At 40.3% G+C, this 16,448-nt stretch overlaps 1 protein-coding gene and 1 long non-coding RNA gene across 4 annotated transcripts in view; one reads left to right on the top strand and one right to left on the bottom strand.

Moving 5' to 3' along the window:
* LOC138924707 (uncharacterized) overlaps window positions 1-16,448 on the top strand; it is a 112,504-nt gene that overhangs the window by 26,301 nt on the left and 69,755 nt on the right. The window lies entirely within an intron of this gene.
* Window positions 1-16,448, bottom strand: part of HMGA2 (high mobility group AT-hook 2) — a 129,025-nt gene that overhangs the window by 102,891 nt on the left and 9,686 nt on the right. For 2 of the 3 annotated variants that reach the window (XM_070269209.1, NM_001433493.1), the window contains one exon: window positions 12,351-12,401. In XM_070269209.1, the coding sequence (XP_070125310.1) occupies window positions 12,351-12,401 (51 nt within the window). Of the gene's footprint in view, window positions 1-11,565; window positions 11,810-12,350; window positions 12,402-16,448 lie in introns of those variants that run through there. The other variant, XM_023643958.2, reaches the window with a different exon arrangement.

Here is a 16,448-nt window from a genome sequence, read left to right as displayed (position 1 = left end):
TCCTCACTCTAACCCAGAGGAAGTCACAGAGGATATGACAATTATTACCTCCATCCCACATATGAGCAAACAGGCTCAAGGATGTTAAGTGACTTATCCAAGGTCATACAGCTAGAAATTCATTAAGTCAGAAAGCAAGTCAGATAGGCTTCTCATTGCAAACCTGCTGTTCCATCTACCATACCATCTGAAGTCTCATTTAGAACCATGATTAGTGGGTTAGAAAAACAGCACAGAGTCAGAGAGATCTGGGAATATTATTGTGGAAAAGGAAAAGCTGGCAATATTCTCATAGGTTTTAACAATAATAATACAAAGTACCTTTTTTTTTTTTGGAGGAAGGTTAGCCCTAAGCTAACATCTGCCACCAATCCTCCTCTTTTTCTGAGGAAGATTGGCCCTGAGATCACATCCGTGCCCATCCTTCTCTGCTTTATATATGGGATGCCCACAACAGCATGGCTTGATAAGTGGTGTGTAGGTCTGCACCCGGGATCCAAACCAGGGAACCCCAGGCCACCAAAGCAGAGCGCACAAACCTAACCGGCACACCACAGGGCTAGCCCCACAAAGTACCATATTTTGACCTTTACTAGGAACTAGACATTTTGGCTAAAACTGCGAGGGAGGGATTTTCAGCCTCATTTTACAAAGGAAGGAATTTAGGCTCAGAGAGGGAAGAATGGCCAGTCTAGTGTGTAATAAGGCCTAGACTCACACCCAGATCTGTTAGACCCGAAGTGTGTACACTTTACACTGCCCCAAGTAGGAAGATTTATTTTGAAGAGGGACATGCCAGATGTTCTGCATCCCCGTTAAGAACAAGACAAGAGGGAAGGGACTGAGTGCCGTATAAGGAGAAATTTAGGTTGACCGCGTTCAGACCCTCCCATCACAGCGAGGGTGATTAAACTTGCACACCATTACCAAGGGTACTCATGAAATCTCCTTTCGAGACGGCTTTTTCCTATACATTGGGAGATTTGTCTCCAAAGATAGTTTCAAGACTATAAATATTTTCTTGGACTCAAAATAATTCATGAAAAGATAAAACCACAAAATAAGACACCCCACTTTTCACGCAAATTTAAAAAGTTGCGTGTGCCTTATAGATATAAAATGTTAGCTTCTCAAATGGGGGGTGGGGTCTAAATTTTTATTGTAACATATTTACTTAAAAGAATAGCAAGTAGTAATGCTGAATACATACCACATTATAATAATCCCAGGCAGAAAACTCTTTTTTTAGCAAAAAAATGTCAGTCACAAGGGAAATCTTCATACTGTGACCATGTATGGCCAAGCCCTCTCACACTATACAAGCTACGAACATTGAACATCCTATTAATCCCATGATGTACATAAGCCCACTTGCTTTATCACAGCAGGAAACTATGCGGTACAAGGGAGTGTGGCATGAATTAGTTCCTTGTACATATTCACTGAGGAACTTCTAAGAGCTTTCAAGAATGCAAGTAAGATAATAGAGGTTCTGTTCCCATAGGTGTCAACCATTGAAAAGGGTCCCAATTGATCTCCACTGAGATTAGTGATTTAACAGCAAAGTAGATTAAGACTATGTATTCGACAAAGTCATCATTTTGTTGTTTATAAAATGATGGATTTTAAATGGTTTTGTGTAGTTCATCAATTGTCTAAACGGGATACAAAGCAGTGTACAAAATCCTACACTTGGCTGATTCATTAACAAGTTTTAATGTCCACAAAAAAGTAGGCGACCACTGGAAGAAGAGCATTAGTAAACAAAATCACAGGCGCTGCCATCGCCTTGGTTTGACAGCCTAGAAACAAGCACTCTACCAACAGCAAAAAAAACCAGAATGTCATTCAACTCTACACCAACTGCAATGAAAGGAATTATAAGGAGGAATTAGGGTTGGGAATGAGTTCATTTTCATCCAATAGGTATAGGAAATATATGGTCCAAAGATAAGAAATGGGAATGAAGGATGGAAAATCAAACTCTAATTACTCCTAACAGGGAAATTTAAAATTTATTTAGAGCACAGGAGGATGACAACATTAGAGGAGGGACAGCACTGTCACACAGAGCCTTTCATTCTTTCCTTTAAACTCCTAGGGTGCACGCCCAGCCTCAGGAACAGAACTGCTTGTTGAATGTCAGTCTCTCAAGAGAAGGGAGACCACAGACATGGTCATGTTCATTCACTCCAACTCCACCTCAGATCTAGTAACTGAGAGTGGGCCTGGGCCTGCAAATACTTCATTAATTTCCTTTAGGGATGTTAAAGAACATTGACGTCGGGCCATCTGAGAGAATGATGGTAGGAAAGAAAAGGCAGGGCTGAGATTCTGTAATAAGGAAATTACACTCCAGGATCGGCTTCTGACACAAACTGGGTGATATATGTCTTCTCTGACATCCGAATCATCCTGAACAGGGACCGATGAAGACTGCAAAACAAACGGTACTTTACAGAACAGATCAGCCATAATCGTATGATTCCCTGCTCCTCCACGGGCAATTCTCTCACCTCTCTGGGCTGTGGTGCTTCCTGTAATCGGGTGCTCCCTCAAGACTGAAAATATTTGGATTGTCTGGAAACTTGGCAGACCTGCACTTCCTTTATTGGTAATGTTAATGCTTAAACCTCTAAGTTATGTGACATTGCTACCTATGCTATTCCTGTAGTGACGTGAACCTGGGGTATCAGGTTTTCCCCAGTGAATCCCGAGCTGTACACCCCGCTGCTTTATGTGTCACTTTAAGGGCTTCAAATACCCCTTGAAAGAAGTCAAAGAAACAGATTATTAACTGATTTTCCTCCTTTATTTTCACATTAGTACTAAAAATCAGGAGTAAAGGAAATGGGAGACAGGCAATTAAAAGGAGTTTTTGTAGGAAAAAATCAGAAACTACCTTAGAAAATTATTTTGTGCCAACAAAGCTCTCTTCTGTTTTTCTGATGATCCAAAGCTGTGACAAAAATTCTCTTAAGGTACAGCACTAGAGTCTATTTTGGAAAGCAGAATGCTATTTCCAGGAGTGAGGGAATGGAAATACTAACATAGGGCAAGGCATTCAACGTCTGTATTGGGCCTGGGTGATAGTGGCTCACAGCTTACCTCTTAAGTGGAAAGGCATAGGCTGGAATTCGAAATTATTACAAACACTGCTTTGATGCCCACAGGCTGTGCTTTTTAACCCTTGTGTAGCCTCCTTGAACATACAAACCATCAGATTAAAAAAAAAAAAAGCCAAAAATGCAATTCAAATCCACATTCACTACTGGGTTGAAACACAAATGCAAAGACCATGCTCTACACACACTGTCATTCTATTCACCGAACATTTATTAAGTCCTGCCATGGGCCTGGACCTGCTCTAACGTCAACAGCTATGATCTATTGAGTGCTTGTGACACGTTGAATAAAGTTTTTTGATGGCTTCTCATTTAACTCTTAGAAAATAACCCTATGAAATGAGAACATTCTTACCCTTTGTTTTACACACAGGGAGAGCGTAGCTGGTGACAATGAGCAACTTGCCTTGATAAGCTGACAACTAAACCCGGGCAGTCTGAACACTTTAATCACTTTCCTGAATTGCCTCCCAGGTTCTAGGTGCCGAGGGTCAAAAGATAAATATGATATGCTTTCGACTCTCAAAGAGCTCGTTTTTAAATACAAAGGGTAGCACTATTCAGAAATATTAAAGTATATAATTAGTTACTTTAACACCTAGTGATTTTAAAGTTACCTGATAAATATAAATTATATTCAGCATGAACAAAGAGAAAAAATAAGATCAACATATATTGGGGTGGTGACTCAATAGAGTTATCCTGGTCTTTCTGATTCCCTTTCCCCTCCTCTTTTTAGAGCCTGTATTTGACGGTTTAGTGCCTATCTTTGAAAGCCTATCTTAACTAGATAAAATTTGACTCACTATTTTGATAAATCAAATACGTATGCATGTGATACTACCCTGATATTTGCTGTGGCAATCATGAGAGAACATGACCCCAGACCCACTAGTACAACTAATTCAGAAACGATATATAGCTAAATTCAAATAATGACACAGAATGTTAGCAGGATTTGGAAAGCAACAGAACCACTTCTGTGGAAGGACTGTTCAATTCTAAAGAGCTCAAAATACTAGAAAACTGGAATTTAATTTAGCCTCACAAAATCCAACGCACAGGGTAGTACTCAAATGGGCGGCCATTACGTCTTCCTTGTCGGCTCCCCTGACCGTTCACGCCCCAAAGGCAGCCCCCACCTACCTTGTCGGCCTCCAGATCTCCAGGACCTAGCAGAGGACTCCATCTATAACTCTGTCAGAAGACTTGAGCAAAATGTTCAGACAAATGGAAAATCACAAAATCAAAGGGTCTCACGGCTGGAGCCCTAGGTCTTCCAGGGTCCAGCCGAGCCAGAGACAAGCCAACGCACAAGTGAACAAGAGAGTGTGTCAGTGGGGTCTTCTCTCTGTTGTCCGTCTCATCTGCTACGCCTTCTGCACATACTCTGCTCAAAGAGATACTCTAAGCGAGTTTTCTGCGTGATGCCACAGCTTCTCCTGGTCACAGTCAGGGTCAGCTACACGATCTTTAAACACCTAAAGAGGACTCTTTCAACCTCATAAGGCAACCTTGCTTGGCCTGAATTTAAGGAACTGTCATTCCACACCCGAGTCTAACGTGAGAGCAGACTTAGTGCAGTTCTTCTAGATTTGAACAGGAGCAAACACTTGCCCAGCCAAGCCTGACCTGCAACCTCTCCTCAGCACTTAGGAAATACAAAAAGAGTCTTGCTTCCTACGGCATCCTGAAAAAGACGTGACATCTTACTTCTAAAATCACATTTATCCTAAGAGTAAATAATGAATGAAAAACAAATTTCAGGGTCATGGCTGCAGTGAATCACCCCAAGGACAGAGTCTGGGGGTAGCCAGGATATATCAAATCAACAAATAATCTGAAAGCCCTGTGCCTGCCATTTCTTTCAGCCTCCATCCCACCAAGCCTTTTAGCACAGTTGACGCCCTGTTCCTGGCCCTGCCCTCCATCTGGTGGAGGCGCCAGAGAGCAGCGAAATGGCCAAAGGAGGTGGGGGTGGGGGGGAAAAACAAAACAAAGAGGGAGACAGGAGGCTGGGTCACCTACAAACTCAATAACCCGCTCTGGATAATAGAGCTGGTGTAGCAATAAAGGTTTTGTGTTTTACAACCCCAAATGCTTGACAGCCATTAGCTACGGATGGAAGGTTCCCGTCAGGTACTTAAACAGGAGAAAAAGCATGGGTCAATCAGGTGACGCGCCCAAAGGTACCCAGCTCATCGAAACGCAGAGGTCCTTATTTCTGTCCAGAGTAGAGACGGCAGGCTTGATTAAATCCCATCGCTTGAAATTTTACCAAAAATGTTTAAATATTTGTGTCAAATATTGAAGAGTTTCGAATCAAGAACTCCTTGATTTAAAAAAAAAATCTTAAAAACAGACTCTACCCTTCAACACAGAACAAAATTGTTCTCTTGAAATATGGAGTAACAGTTTTACCTAGTAAAAAAATACATACCATATAATTTTATTTATATACAACATGAGGGTTTCCAATATTTTAGAAATATTTACTGCCATCCATAATTACTCAGATTTGGGTAAGCATAGGTAAATATGGATAAAGTCCTTAATACATTTACTGTCATATAAAACGGTCATTGAATTCTATAATACTTGTCATTTAATTAGATGACATTGAGATAACTGTCTTGGGCACGATTTTATCGATCTGATTATTTTGTGTAGAGGGACAGGATTTTTATCTGAACTACCTCCTGTCTATAACTTGCCACTCAACCACAAGTGGCAGAAAAACATGCTCTTCCTTGATTATAGTTTAATGAGACCACATGACCATTGTGGTACTGGGGCAGTATCACTTGAGCCATGGACCCCAAAGTCGATGTCTGTATAATCCTGAACAGTCAGGATCCGGTAGACGTTGGCCCAGCCAAACTGAACTGGATGACCAAGTAGGGTTGGTTATCTGTCTCCTTTTTTAAAAACTTCATTTAACAAAATAATTAAGAACAGCACTTCAACATTCAAACAAACAAACAAAAAGGCTTAATCTTGAACAAATTATGATCAAATCCAATTCCTGCCTTCTGAGTATGATTTATTTATTAGTATTTTCATATTTAATCTTGCAATTATGAATAATCACTTTAGTGAATTTTGCAGTAAGCTATTAAAAAACAAAATAAACGTGCCACGTTTCCCCACAGAGCTCTGTTAGGGTTTGCAAAGTACTCCATTTTTATCACAAAATATCACAAAGGAGATAGTTTCAGAAAATACTGCTTACCAATTTTGAATACATTAGATACATCAGAAAACTTATATTTTAATTACTGAGCATATATCAAAAACCCAAGTGTTTTAAAGGGAGCATCTCTTGTTTTTCAAAGCATGTTGTTATTATAAGTTTCTATGGGAAAATGGTTTCGCCTTCACACACTCCATTAGCAGACAGTTTTTGATGTTATATCAAAGTAATTTCTTTCCCTCTGACTCCAGTAAAAGTTACAATTATCTGCAATATGCATTATTGGATATTCCTTCCTAAACACTGAAGTTATATTTTAGTTTAAACAAAGCAAGTGTTAAATTACAAATGGCTAAAAGTTTAAAAAAACAAAAGTAACAAACATCTGGAAGGAAAAAGTAATGGAAATGAAAACCTAACATTTTAACTTCAGCATGAGATTCCCAGGTTCCTCCATACATTAATGCGTGGGCTCTTTAGAAGAAATCCAGAGTTTCAATCCGTCCAGTTGTAACAGATTTTATTCTGATTTAGTCTCCCTACTTGATCTTCAAATCATCACTTAAGTTTCTAGATTTCTCCAAACTTGGAAAAACAAAAAGCCCTTGTTGCCTATCTAGAAACCTCACATGTTTGACTAGCAAATGAAATTACATCACTTTCCTGTGTATCACAAGCTCTTTAATAAAAGAAAGACAACTGCCCCCCCAAAAGAGATGGAATGGAAATGCATAGTTTTAAATCGACGTACTGCACACACCCCATTACCAAATAAAGAGAATCAGCAACCCAAGAAAACAGCTGTGGTTTGTAAGTAACTTTCTAGTGACCAATTGAAGTTAAGCTTCAGCATCTGGTCCTTGGGTCAATTTCTAGGTCAATCTCAGTATCTCTAGAATGATTTTTTTTCTTTAGAAACCATTAATTCATATTGGGGAGTATTTCCCTTCTGTTGTTAATTTCCTTTCTCATAAAAGTATTCTGAAAACAAAACACCTAAAAACATCCCTTGTTCTCACTGATTTATTCTTCATTATTTGGTCCTTGCTTCTTTTCCTCCAGAAGCACGAGCTGCTTCACTAAGCGACATCTGGATGGAGCATTTCATACTCGAGGTTAACATCTTTGTTATTTCATTGTATTCTTGAGCCTTAGCTCCACCCTCTAAAACTTTTTCCAAATATTTTCCCATCACTAAATCAGTTATGTGATGAGCTCCTTTCCTAGGCAAAAACTGAAAACCCAAATATTAAATGCCTCCTTTCCATTGGCAGAAGGACAGACTAATGGGATTCTATACAGGTTCTGAGAAACTGCGTGTACATATTGAAACAGCAGAAAGACTACTTTTCAAACTGGTGAACAACACACAACATCAAACCTGTACAATAAGAAGAAAGGCTTATAAGATGCAATGTAAAATTTTCCTCTTAACTACAAATAGATTTAAAATGTACTTTAGTATTATTTATAAGTAATTCTTAAACTTGATGATATTCAGCATAGATATACGGAGGCCATAATGATACCACCAAGGGTAGCTGGTTATTTTGACCCATACTGTCACTCCCACTGTAGTTATGAGGAATTAGGGTTTAGAAATCTATGTAGACATTTAGGCAATATCGAAAGTGGAATTCATCGTATACAGTGGAATTCATCACAGTTTCTAACATTTACTGAGCACTTCCTATGCACCATGCCCTTTACTAAGCCTTTGCGTGCCTTAGCTCATTTAAACCTCACAACAACTCTAAGAGGAATATACTACTCTTACTACCTTTTTCAAGATGAGGAAACTGAACCTTTAAAAGGTCATGTAATTTGCTCAAGCTCCCATAGTTAGTCAAGTGATGGGCCGTCTGAATTCAGGTCCTGAGCTCCCAGCTATAAGACCAGGAGAAAAGTTAGGTCCTACCTCTCCGTCCTCTCTCCAGACCAAAAAAAAAACAAAATCTGAAAGGCCAGACTAGCTCATCAAAACAATCGATCCGAAATCTAATTCAAACTCAGAAGGAAAGAAAAAGGCAAAGGAGAATATAGCAAACAACAGAAGTAGCCTAAACTCAAATCTAGTTAATGTCTCACTGGATTAGCCAACACTCCATCCTCTCCAGAAGCGAGATTGGCACAAATTTCGCTCCTACATCTACATACTTCTGGTCAATCAACTTTTGAGTAACCTACCAACCACCATTTCCAGCCACATCAGGGGAGAGGGGTATACTGCAGATACCTTCTTCCAGGCCTGTTGCACGACACTATGAGATTTACAAGACATCTTTTTAAAAGCAAAAGAACTTTAAAGCAAAACAAAACCACCCAGAAGAATAAAAGGGAAGCAATTTCGCTTTTAGGCCATGTATCTAGTAAATCCAGTCAGTTCAAAAATATATCTCTAATACAAGGAAATCAGTCAATGACACTGTTTGAAAGAATTGAACTTACTATAAAGTACAAGCCCATTTCCTATGGAAAATGCAGTAATTTATTTCTTTAGTACAAGCCTTCCAGTAAAGAATGCCATTGAACGGAACGCTTGGCTGTGACCGGCTGCATACTCTACCCAACAGGACATATCCCAGCAAAGAGGGAACACGCTGTCTAGAAAAAATAGACAACTTCCTTTTATTTCCGCTTCTAAGTAGAACAACTCTTCTTTGGAGACCAAATCAGGGACTTGTAACAATTCACTATACAATATTTTCCATTCTCACAGCCAGTAAAAATTAGAAATCCTGACAGTCAAGGAGGATGGTCCAATGATTCCCAGAAAGGCAACAGTTTCCGCGGGGGATGCCCCACGTGAGCTTCCTAGCCAGCATGAAGATCAGATGCTGGAATGCAGGTCTCCCCTAAATGACTAAGAATCCATTGAGAGAAAACATAGAGATCCTTTAATTGCTCCAAGTTTAATTCCAGCGTGGCTGAAACATCGGCTGTGTGAGGAAGAGCGGTGGGAAATAAAGCCATATAGGTGAGCGTAAACTGTGGGGACCTCAGAGTGCTGGGCAGGTTGTAATTAACTCAGTGGCCAGCTGTGGAACCACAGAACGTTTCCGAGAAGTGACATGACTATGACCTGTGGAGGTTAACTGGCGAACATTGTAGGATAGCCCAAAGGCAGAAGAGACGAAAGGCTGAGAGATCAGGTAAGAGGCAGGATGTGGAAGCAACCTAAGTGTTCGTCTACAGGTGAATGCATCAAGGAGATGGCACATGTACCCACAGTGGAATATTATTCAGCCGTGAGAAAGAAGACAATCGTGCCATTCCCCGCAATATGGATGGACCTTGAGGGCCGTATGCTAAGTGAGATGAGTCAGACAGACAAAGACAAATACTGTATGAGCTCACTTATACGTGGAATCTAAAAAACGCTAAACTTATACAAACAGACAGCAGAATAGTGGCTGCCAGGGGCTGCAGGGTGGGAGAAATGGGTACAAACTTCCTATTCTAAGTTCTGGGGATCTGGCCTGGTGACTATAATTAACAATACTGTATTAGATACCTGAACGTTGCTAAGAGAGTAGATCTTAAATGTTCTCACCACAAAAAAGGAAATGATAATTACATGAGATGACAGAGGCCTTAACTAACACTGCTGCAGTATTCGTTTTGCAATATATAAGCACCAAATCAATGCGTTGTATTCCTTAAACTTCCACAGTGTTATATGTCGATTATATCTCAATAACACTGGGCAAAAAAGGAGGACACACCTGATGGAAGCTGTTGAGCTCATCAACTTTTATTGTATTTGCTTACAATTTATTTCATTTCATTTTAGCAGCATCTGTCTCACAACTTCAAAGAACTTAGCGACTTTCTATTACTTGCCTCCTAGGAGGTTTACACAGGTCTTTCTTACTGGTTAGTTCAGTGGGATAGGATGTCCTTTCAAAGTCCTGAGGCTTAGGAAATGGCAGACCTATACTGGATATGTATGCCAACACCGACTTAGACATCAGTGTGCTCACTAGAGGATAATGGAAGAAGCACTTTTTGACTTCTGAGACTAAGTCAAAAAAGGCCTTCCAGCTTCCTCCTCATTTGCCAGAACACTCTGTCTGGGAGCCCTGAGTGCATGTCAGAAGGCTGACTACCTACTCTGAGACCACCAAGCTGGAAAGGCCATGTGTGTGGGTGCTCCGGTGGACACTCCCAGAGGCACCCAGACTTCAAGCCAATCCTGCAATTACACCAGACCTGTGAGTGAAGAAGCCCCCCAATGCCAGACCCCAAGCACGAGAGGCACCCCCAGTTGCATGAGTCCTCCCAGCAGAGCTCCAGATACCCTGAAACGGAGACAAGCCTTTCTGCTGTGCCCTGTCCCTATTCCCGACCCAAAGAAGCCATGAGCATAATAAAATGGCTTTTTCTCCCACATTATTAAGTTTTGGGGTGGTTGCTTAAGCAGTAATAGGTAACTGGAACCATATGTACAACAAGAGAGGTGACAAACCCACTGGTTACGGAGCCCACACCTGGAATATGATACTTAGTTCTGGGTGACATATTTCAAAAGATTTAAAAACAAACATACTCAGGAGAGAATAACAAAAATGTTCCTTTACTGGAAAAAATGGAAAGGATTGGAGATATTCAAACAAGAAAAGAGAACAAGAGGTATGTGTTAATTGTCTTCAAATACTCAAAGGTCTATGATGAGTAGAAGCAAAAACGATTACTCTGCGTCTTCCCAGGTGGGAGGCCTAGGGACAGGGAGCAGAAGCTACGGGGAGTTGGATGGAAGAATTTTCTAATGTTCAGAGCTTTCTAGGAAGGAAGAGGCAGCCAGAACAGGTGGTGAGTTCCCTAACATTAAAGGGAATCAGGAGGCATAGTCTACATGATCACCACTTGGTGGGTAGGTTTGGAGAGAATTCATTTATTGACAAAAAGGTTGAATGAAATGCTCTTACTTTAAGGTTACACTGTAACACTGAGATGTTTTTAATCTAAAGATCATCCCCATTTCCATGTGCTAAGAAATCTAATCCCAACACATGTTGAGCAGAGGAAAAAAAAATACAAGATGAATAAATTAAATGTAAGGCAATACCAAAGTATAAATAGAAAGTGATGCAGGACTCTCAAGGAGAAAGGAATGGCACACTAACAGGAAAACATAATCCAGCATGGCAGCAAGTAAACTTTTAATAAAGAGGAAGCATGAAGACTACACCAGGGAAGAGAGAAAAAGAAAGCCAAGATCCCATGATACTGGGTATGGAGGATGCCTTTGTCTTTCTTGAGAGATGGTTTTATTCATTTAAGACTTTTCTCCTCTGTCACTGGAAAGATAGCCCAGAAGAACATGGGTAGTGTAGCAGCAAAGGGAACAGAGGTTCAAGTGGTAAGATCAGTGAAGCTCTTCAGTGATGACTGAGTTCCTGGCCTCGAAAAGATACAGGATCTGTGTGCCTAGGGGTTCACACACACTTGCACGGAAGCCACTGTCGCCAATGCCGGTCTGTAAGAACGACTAGGGAAGCAAGAAAAACTGGAAATTAAAACCCGGTTTCCTTACAAAGCCCATGTGAAAAACAAAACACAAACCACCTAGAAAATGGGATGTGTCCAAAGCAAAGCCATGGAGGAAACAAAAAAAAGAAAGAAAGAAAATGTGAAGAAGTTATCTCATACACATTTCATCTGAATTTTATCACCATTTGTAATCAACGTCCAAGGTTTCATAATACCCTTTAACCTTATTTACTCAACCCACCGAACAAGTCATCTCATTGTTACCCCGCTGGAAGGAAGAGTGGAGACTCTTTTCATGTTGATAAGAGAGAGAAAAAGGAGCGTCTCCTGGAAAGAACAGGTCCTCAGTAAACTCCTGGAGCCTAATGGTAAGGAGCTGTTATAATCTGTCGCTTGCCTTAACCCTTTCAAAGATTCACCAAAGAGAAGCTAGAAATTCATATAATTGATAAAATAAGAGCAATTTTCATTTAAAAACACAGAAATGTCTCATTACAAAAAAGAACAAAGCAAAAAGAACATGACATCTTATTACTCACCCATTTCCTAGGTCTGCCTCTTGGCCGTTTTTCTCCAGTGGCTTCTGCTTTCTGCAAAATGAAAAAGGAAGTCATATTGTTTCCTACCTGACATTATTTATAAGTGCTGCACCAGGGGACACATTTCAAGTAGGAATGTTCTGGTGTGCAGATGAGGCATTGAGATTGTTTTACAATCCTTCCTCCTTTAGGGTTCATGTTCTTCTCCATGTCTGAGTAGATTCCTCTGCCCCGTTTTTCACTGCATGGTGTAGAAAGCTATGTATGCAACACTTACTCCAAAAGACACTCTCTGAAATGCATAAAAATGCTTTTAAAAGAGCTATTGTGCTTTTCTTTCTGTCCATAATTTTAAAAATATTCTCACATATCCATAATTACATAAATAAGTATTTTAGAAAATGTTTCGTAAATGATTTTTTCTATGTTGCAACTAAAGTTCCAAAAATAATATTGATATATTGCTAACAATTTACCTACATTGCTAGTCAGAAGCAAGTCTAAATGTAAGAAAGAATACATAAGGATTCTAATTAAAAAAAACACTTGCATACTTCTACGTAGTTAATTTCCTATTCCTTGCCAAAAACAATCACCACTCAGTTCACCTAAAGCAAAGAGAAAAAAGAGCTGGCAGGAATCATCAATGCAATGTCTGTCTCTGAAATGGAAACTAGGGATGCGAAAAATAATAATTTGTAGAAATGTACATTACTAACAATGATTCCACACTCAACACAGAACTGACATGAATATGTTGCTAACTACCTTGAGAGTTTGTTTCATTGCTTTACTTCATAGATTTTCTTGGTATCACAGTTGATTTTTCCCTTTTGAACCCCAAGTAATAACATTTCTATAATCACCCCTCCTTAATCCCCAAATACAACAACACACACACATCACATAGATCTTCTATAAAAACATGTGTTTATACTTTTTAGGATAAAGAAAACTTAGTATATACTGCTCTGTATATGAGAATCATCTCAAGGCTACGTAAACACAAAAATACAGGTAACCTGAGCCGGGATAACTGGTTTTGCATTTTACTTTTGTTTCCTGGGTTAGCAACCAGAGGTACTTGGTACAGTGATACTAACATTTCCTGTAAGAACTGTCTATCCTGCCAAATGAGACTCTGCTCGCTCTTCTCCAATCTGCCTGGTAGAAACAGATGGAGATACATGATAGATGATAGGTAGGTGGGTAACTAGGTAGGTAGGTAAATAGATAGATAGATACATAGACAAATAAGCCATAAGTTTCTCATCAAATAATATCTCCTTGTCCCAGCATTACTATCCAACAGGTCCCATGAATTAACCCAAACTCTGGATGATTGTAATGTTAGTTCACATTGATTGAGCATTTAAAACGCCCCAGGCACTGGGTTAACTCGTTCACGTGTGTTATTCTACTCTTTACAAAAGCCTTATAAGGTAGATATTATTCCTTCTCTTATTTTTGCAGAGGAGCAACAGCGAGGTACATCCCTCCAGGGCACACACAAAGCTGGGCGAGGGCAGCCCTGGGATGTGAACCCAGCTCTGTTTGGACTCTCAAGACTGGGCTGCTGCCCTCCTAACCATGCTACCTCCCCTGATACCATCAGGAGATACTGGAACTAACTGGAACTGTCACTGATTCAGCTAATTTCCCAGAACAGAAGGAAACCTGGTGACCGTCCGGAGCCCTGTCTGTCAGATCTGGGCCCTCTAAATCACGGTCACTATTTCAAATGTCTCCAAAGGCATCTTTTATTGTCAGGGGTTATTGGCACTGCCTTACCTTCAGTCACAGGGCATGAATCAAATTGAAAGAGGGCCAGGAAGGCCCAGCGAGCCACAGCCCCTTCCCAGTGTTGTCTCAGGGAGAGGGGGAGGCGGCCTGCGGGGAACAGACTCCACGCTGGGAAGGTGGGATTTAAATGCCTGTTCTGCCGGTTTGGCTTTACGACTTTAGCAGTTCCCTGAGAACCTTAATTCGGTTTCAAGTGTGAAAGGGAGATAACGCCTCCTGTGAGGAGTGGCGGTGCCCACCACAAATGAGGTGCTCAGGAAGTGTTCGTTCACTCCGAAGAACACGGAACTCTTAAAGGGAAAGTTTTCCAATCCCATAGAAGGTTCAGTCAATGCAAATATTCCATTACACCCATCTGTCACCTTTAGAATGAAGCTTTTAAGAAGCCCTTTGGCCAGTATATAGTGAGTTACGTGAGTACAAAATTCCTAATACAGAAGCAGTGTCTGATTTAATCTTTGGAAGCAACTGGAAGATTGCAGTTTACCCAGTAGTAAGCTACACAAACATGGAAGATAGAAATCCTTTTAACGGGCACAAGGATGGTAGGAGGGGTTGAGAGGCGGCAGCTACTGGCTGTAAAGGCTCCCAGTGCCACACCGGGTTCTCTCTGTACAGTCGCTGTGTTTCAGGGGCCATGATGTGATCCCAGTGTATCTAAAATCTGTTGAAGAGAGGGCTGTTTTCCAAGAGAGTTTCTCTGCAATTCAAAGTCAGAGAAAGCCCTGCAAAGACGAGGCCTTTAAAAATGAGCCTCCCGTTTACAAAAAGCCCATTCAAAAATAAAATTCACACCATTAACTGAAGGGCAAAATATCATGATTATCACTCGGACTTGTTAAAAGCAAACTTGCTCCCTGGTCCTCAGGCCAGTGTTACATGTCAACTGAAACTCTCTGCTGAGACTCCATCTAGAAGAAACACATTAGCTGGGCTGTGTGGCGTCGAGCTGGGAGGTTTTCATTGTTCTTTAAAACCCACATTATTTAATCATTCTGATCAAACTTCACAAAGCCTGCAAAACAAGTTAGGATTTTAGTTTGTAAACCAGCATAGATCCAGGATTTTTACATATTGGAAAACACTGGCTTTAATTTTTTTTCTGTGTTTAATGCTCTCCAGGATATTATTTTTCAATAGAAGACAACAAAACACTCAGGGGCTTGTTTTGTTTTTAATATGTCAACATACGCAATACTGGGGAAGTGTCTATTTGGTTTTCCTTTGCCAGAGTAGAATTTGGTCCTATCCTACAAACCCATGTGTAATTGAGACATAACTTATTCTAAGCAGGCACTGCTTATCTAGCAGGGAAGGGAGACTGGGTTGGAATTCTGCATTTGAAGAAATGAAATTTCAGACTATGACCAGCACTACTAGACCAATATTTGCAACTATCCTATCATCTCTTGTTAAAAGTGTTATTTCTTCCTTGCTTGTCTTCATTCATATTTTCAACTTTTTTTAAGTTTAGATTCAGAACTGTGTATTTAATTTTATAACACGTTTAGAAGCAAGTTCATGACGGATGGGAGGAATGTTCAATGGGAAATGTAATTCTGTCCTCCTCTAAGAAGTTCTGATAGTCTAGGCTCTTAACCGTACTCCACACTAAAAAAATTAATTAAAAAAGAAATTCATCTAGCAAATATAATTCTTGAAGTTGGAAATAGTGCTTAGCACGAGTGCCTGGTGCACAAGACGTGCTCACTACATGTCGTTGACTGAAGGAAGGAAAGAAACAAACCCTGGTGTTTATATTACGTGTGTCTTACTTCCGTCCTGCCATCAGAACTCTACAGTGTGATAAAACGTTAGAAGGCATTTCATCTAGCCCCTTCATTTAACAAATAAGAAAACTCTAGATGTGCTCTAATCTCCAAAGTCATAGCCCTGTGGTTTGTTTGGGGGCCAGAAGTCTACGGGCATCAGGTACAGCAGGTGCACACGTCCAACCCCTCTATAAGCTTGTGGAGAGCTGCCCTCCAGAGATTTCTCAACACCTAACTTCACCTGCCTTTCAGACTACTGCAGATAACATACTCTCCCTTGTAGCAGATAGTTTGCAAAACACGTGACAGCACATAGTAGGAGAAAGGTCATAAGCTTTAGAATTAGATTTGAATTCAAACTCAGGTGCCACCATTTACTAGAGTTGAACATCAGACATGCCACAGTTTACAACCGAATCCGTTTCCCCTTTTGTGAAATGAAGACCATAATGCCTACATCAGGAGCTAATTTATATGTAAAGTGCCTGACAAAAGCTATAGCATTTAGTAGGTACTCGAGCGT

This window comes from Equus caballus, chromosome 6 (assembly GCF_041296265.1).
Source record: "Equus caballus isolate H_3958 breed thoroughbred chromosome 6, TB-T2T, whole genome shotgun sequence".
Classification (NCBI taxonomy): Eukaryota; Metazoa; Chordata; class Mammalia; order Perissodactyla; family Equidae; genus Equus; species Equus caballus.
This window is presented reverse-complemented; position numbering and strand designations above follow the sequence as displayed.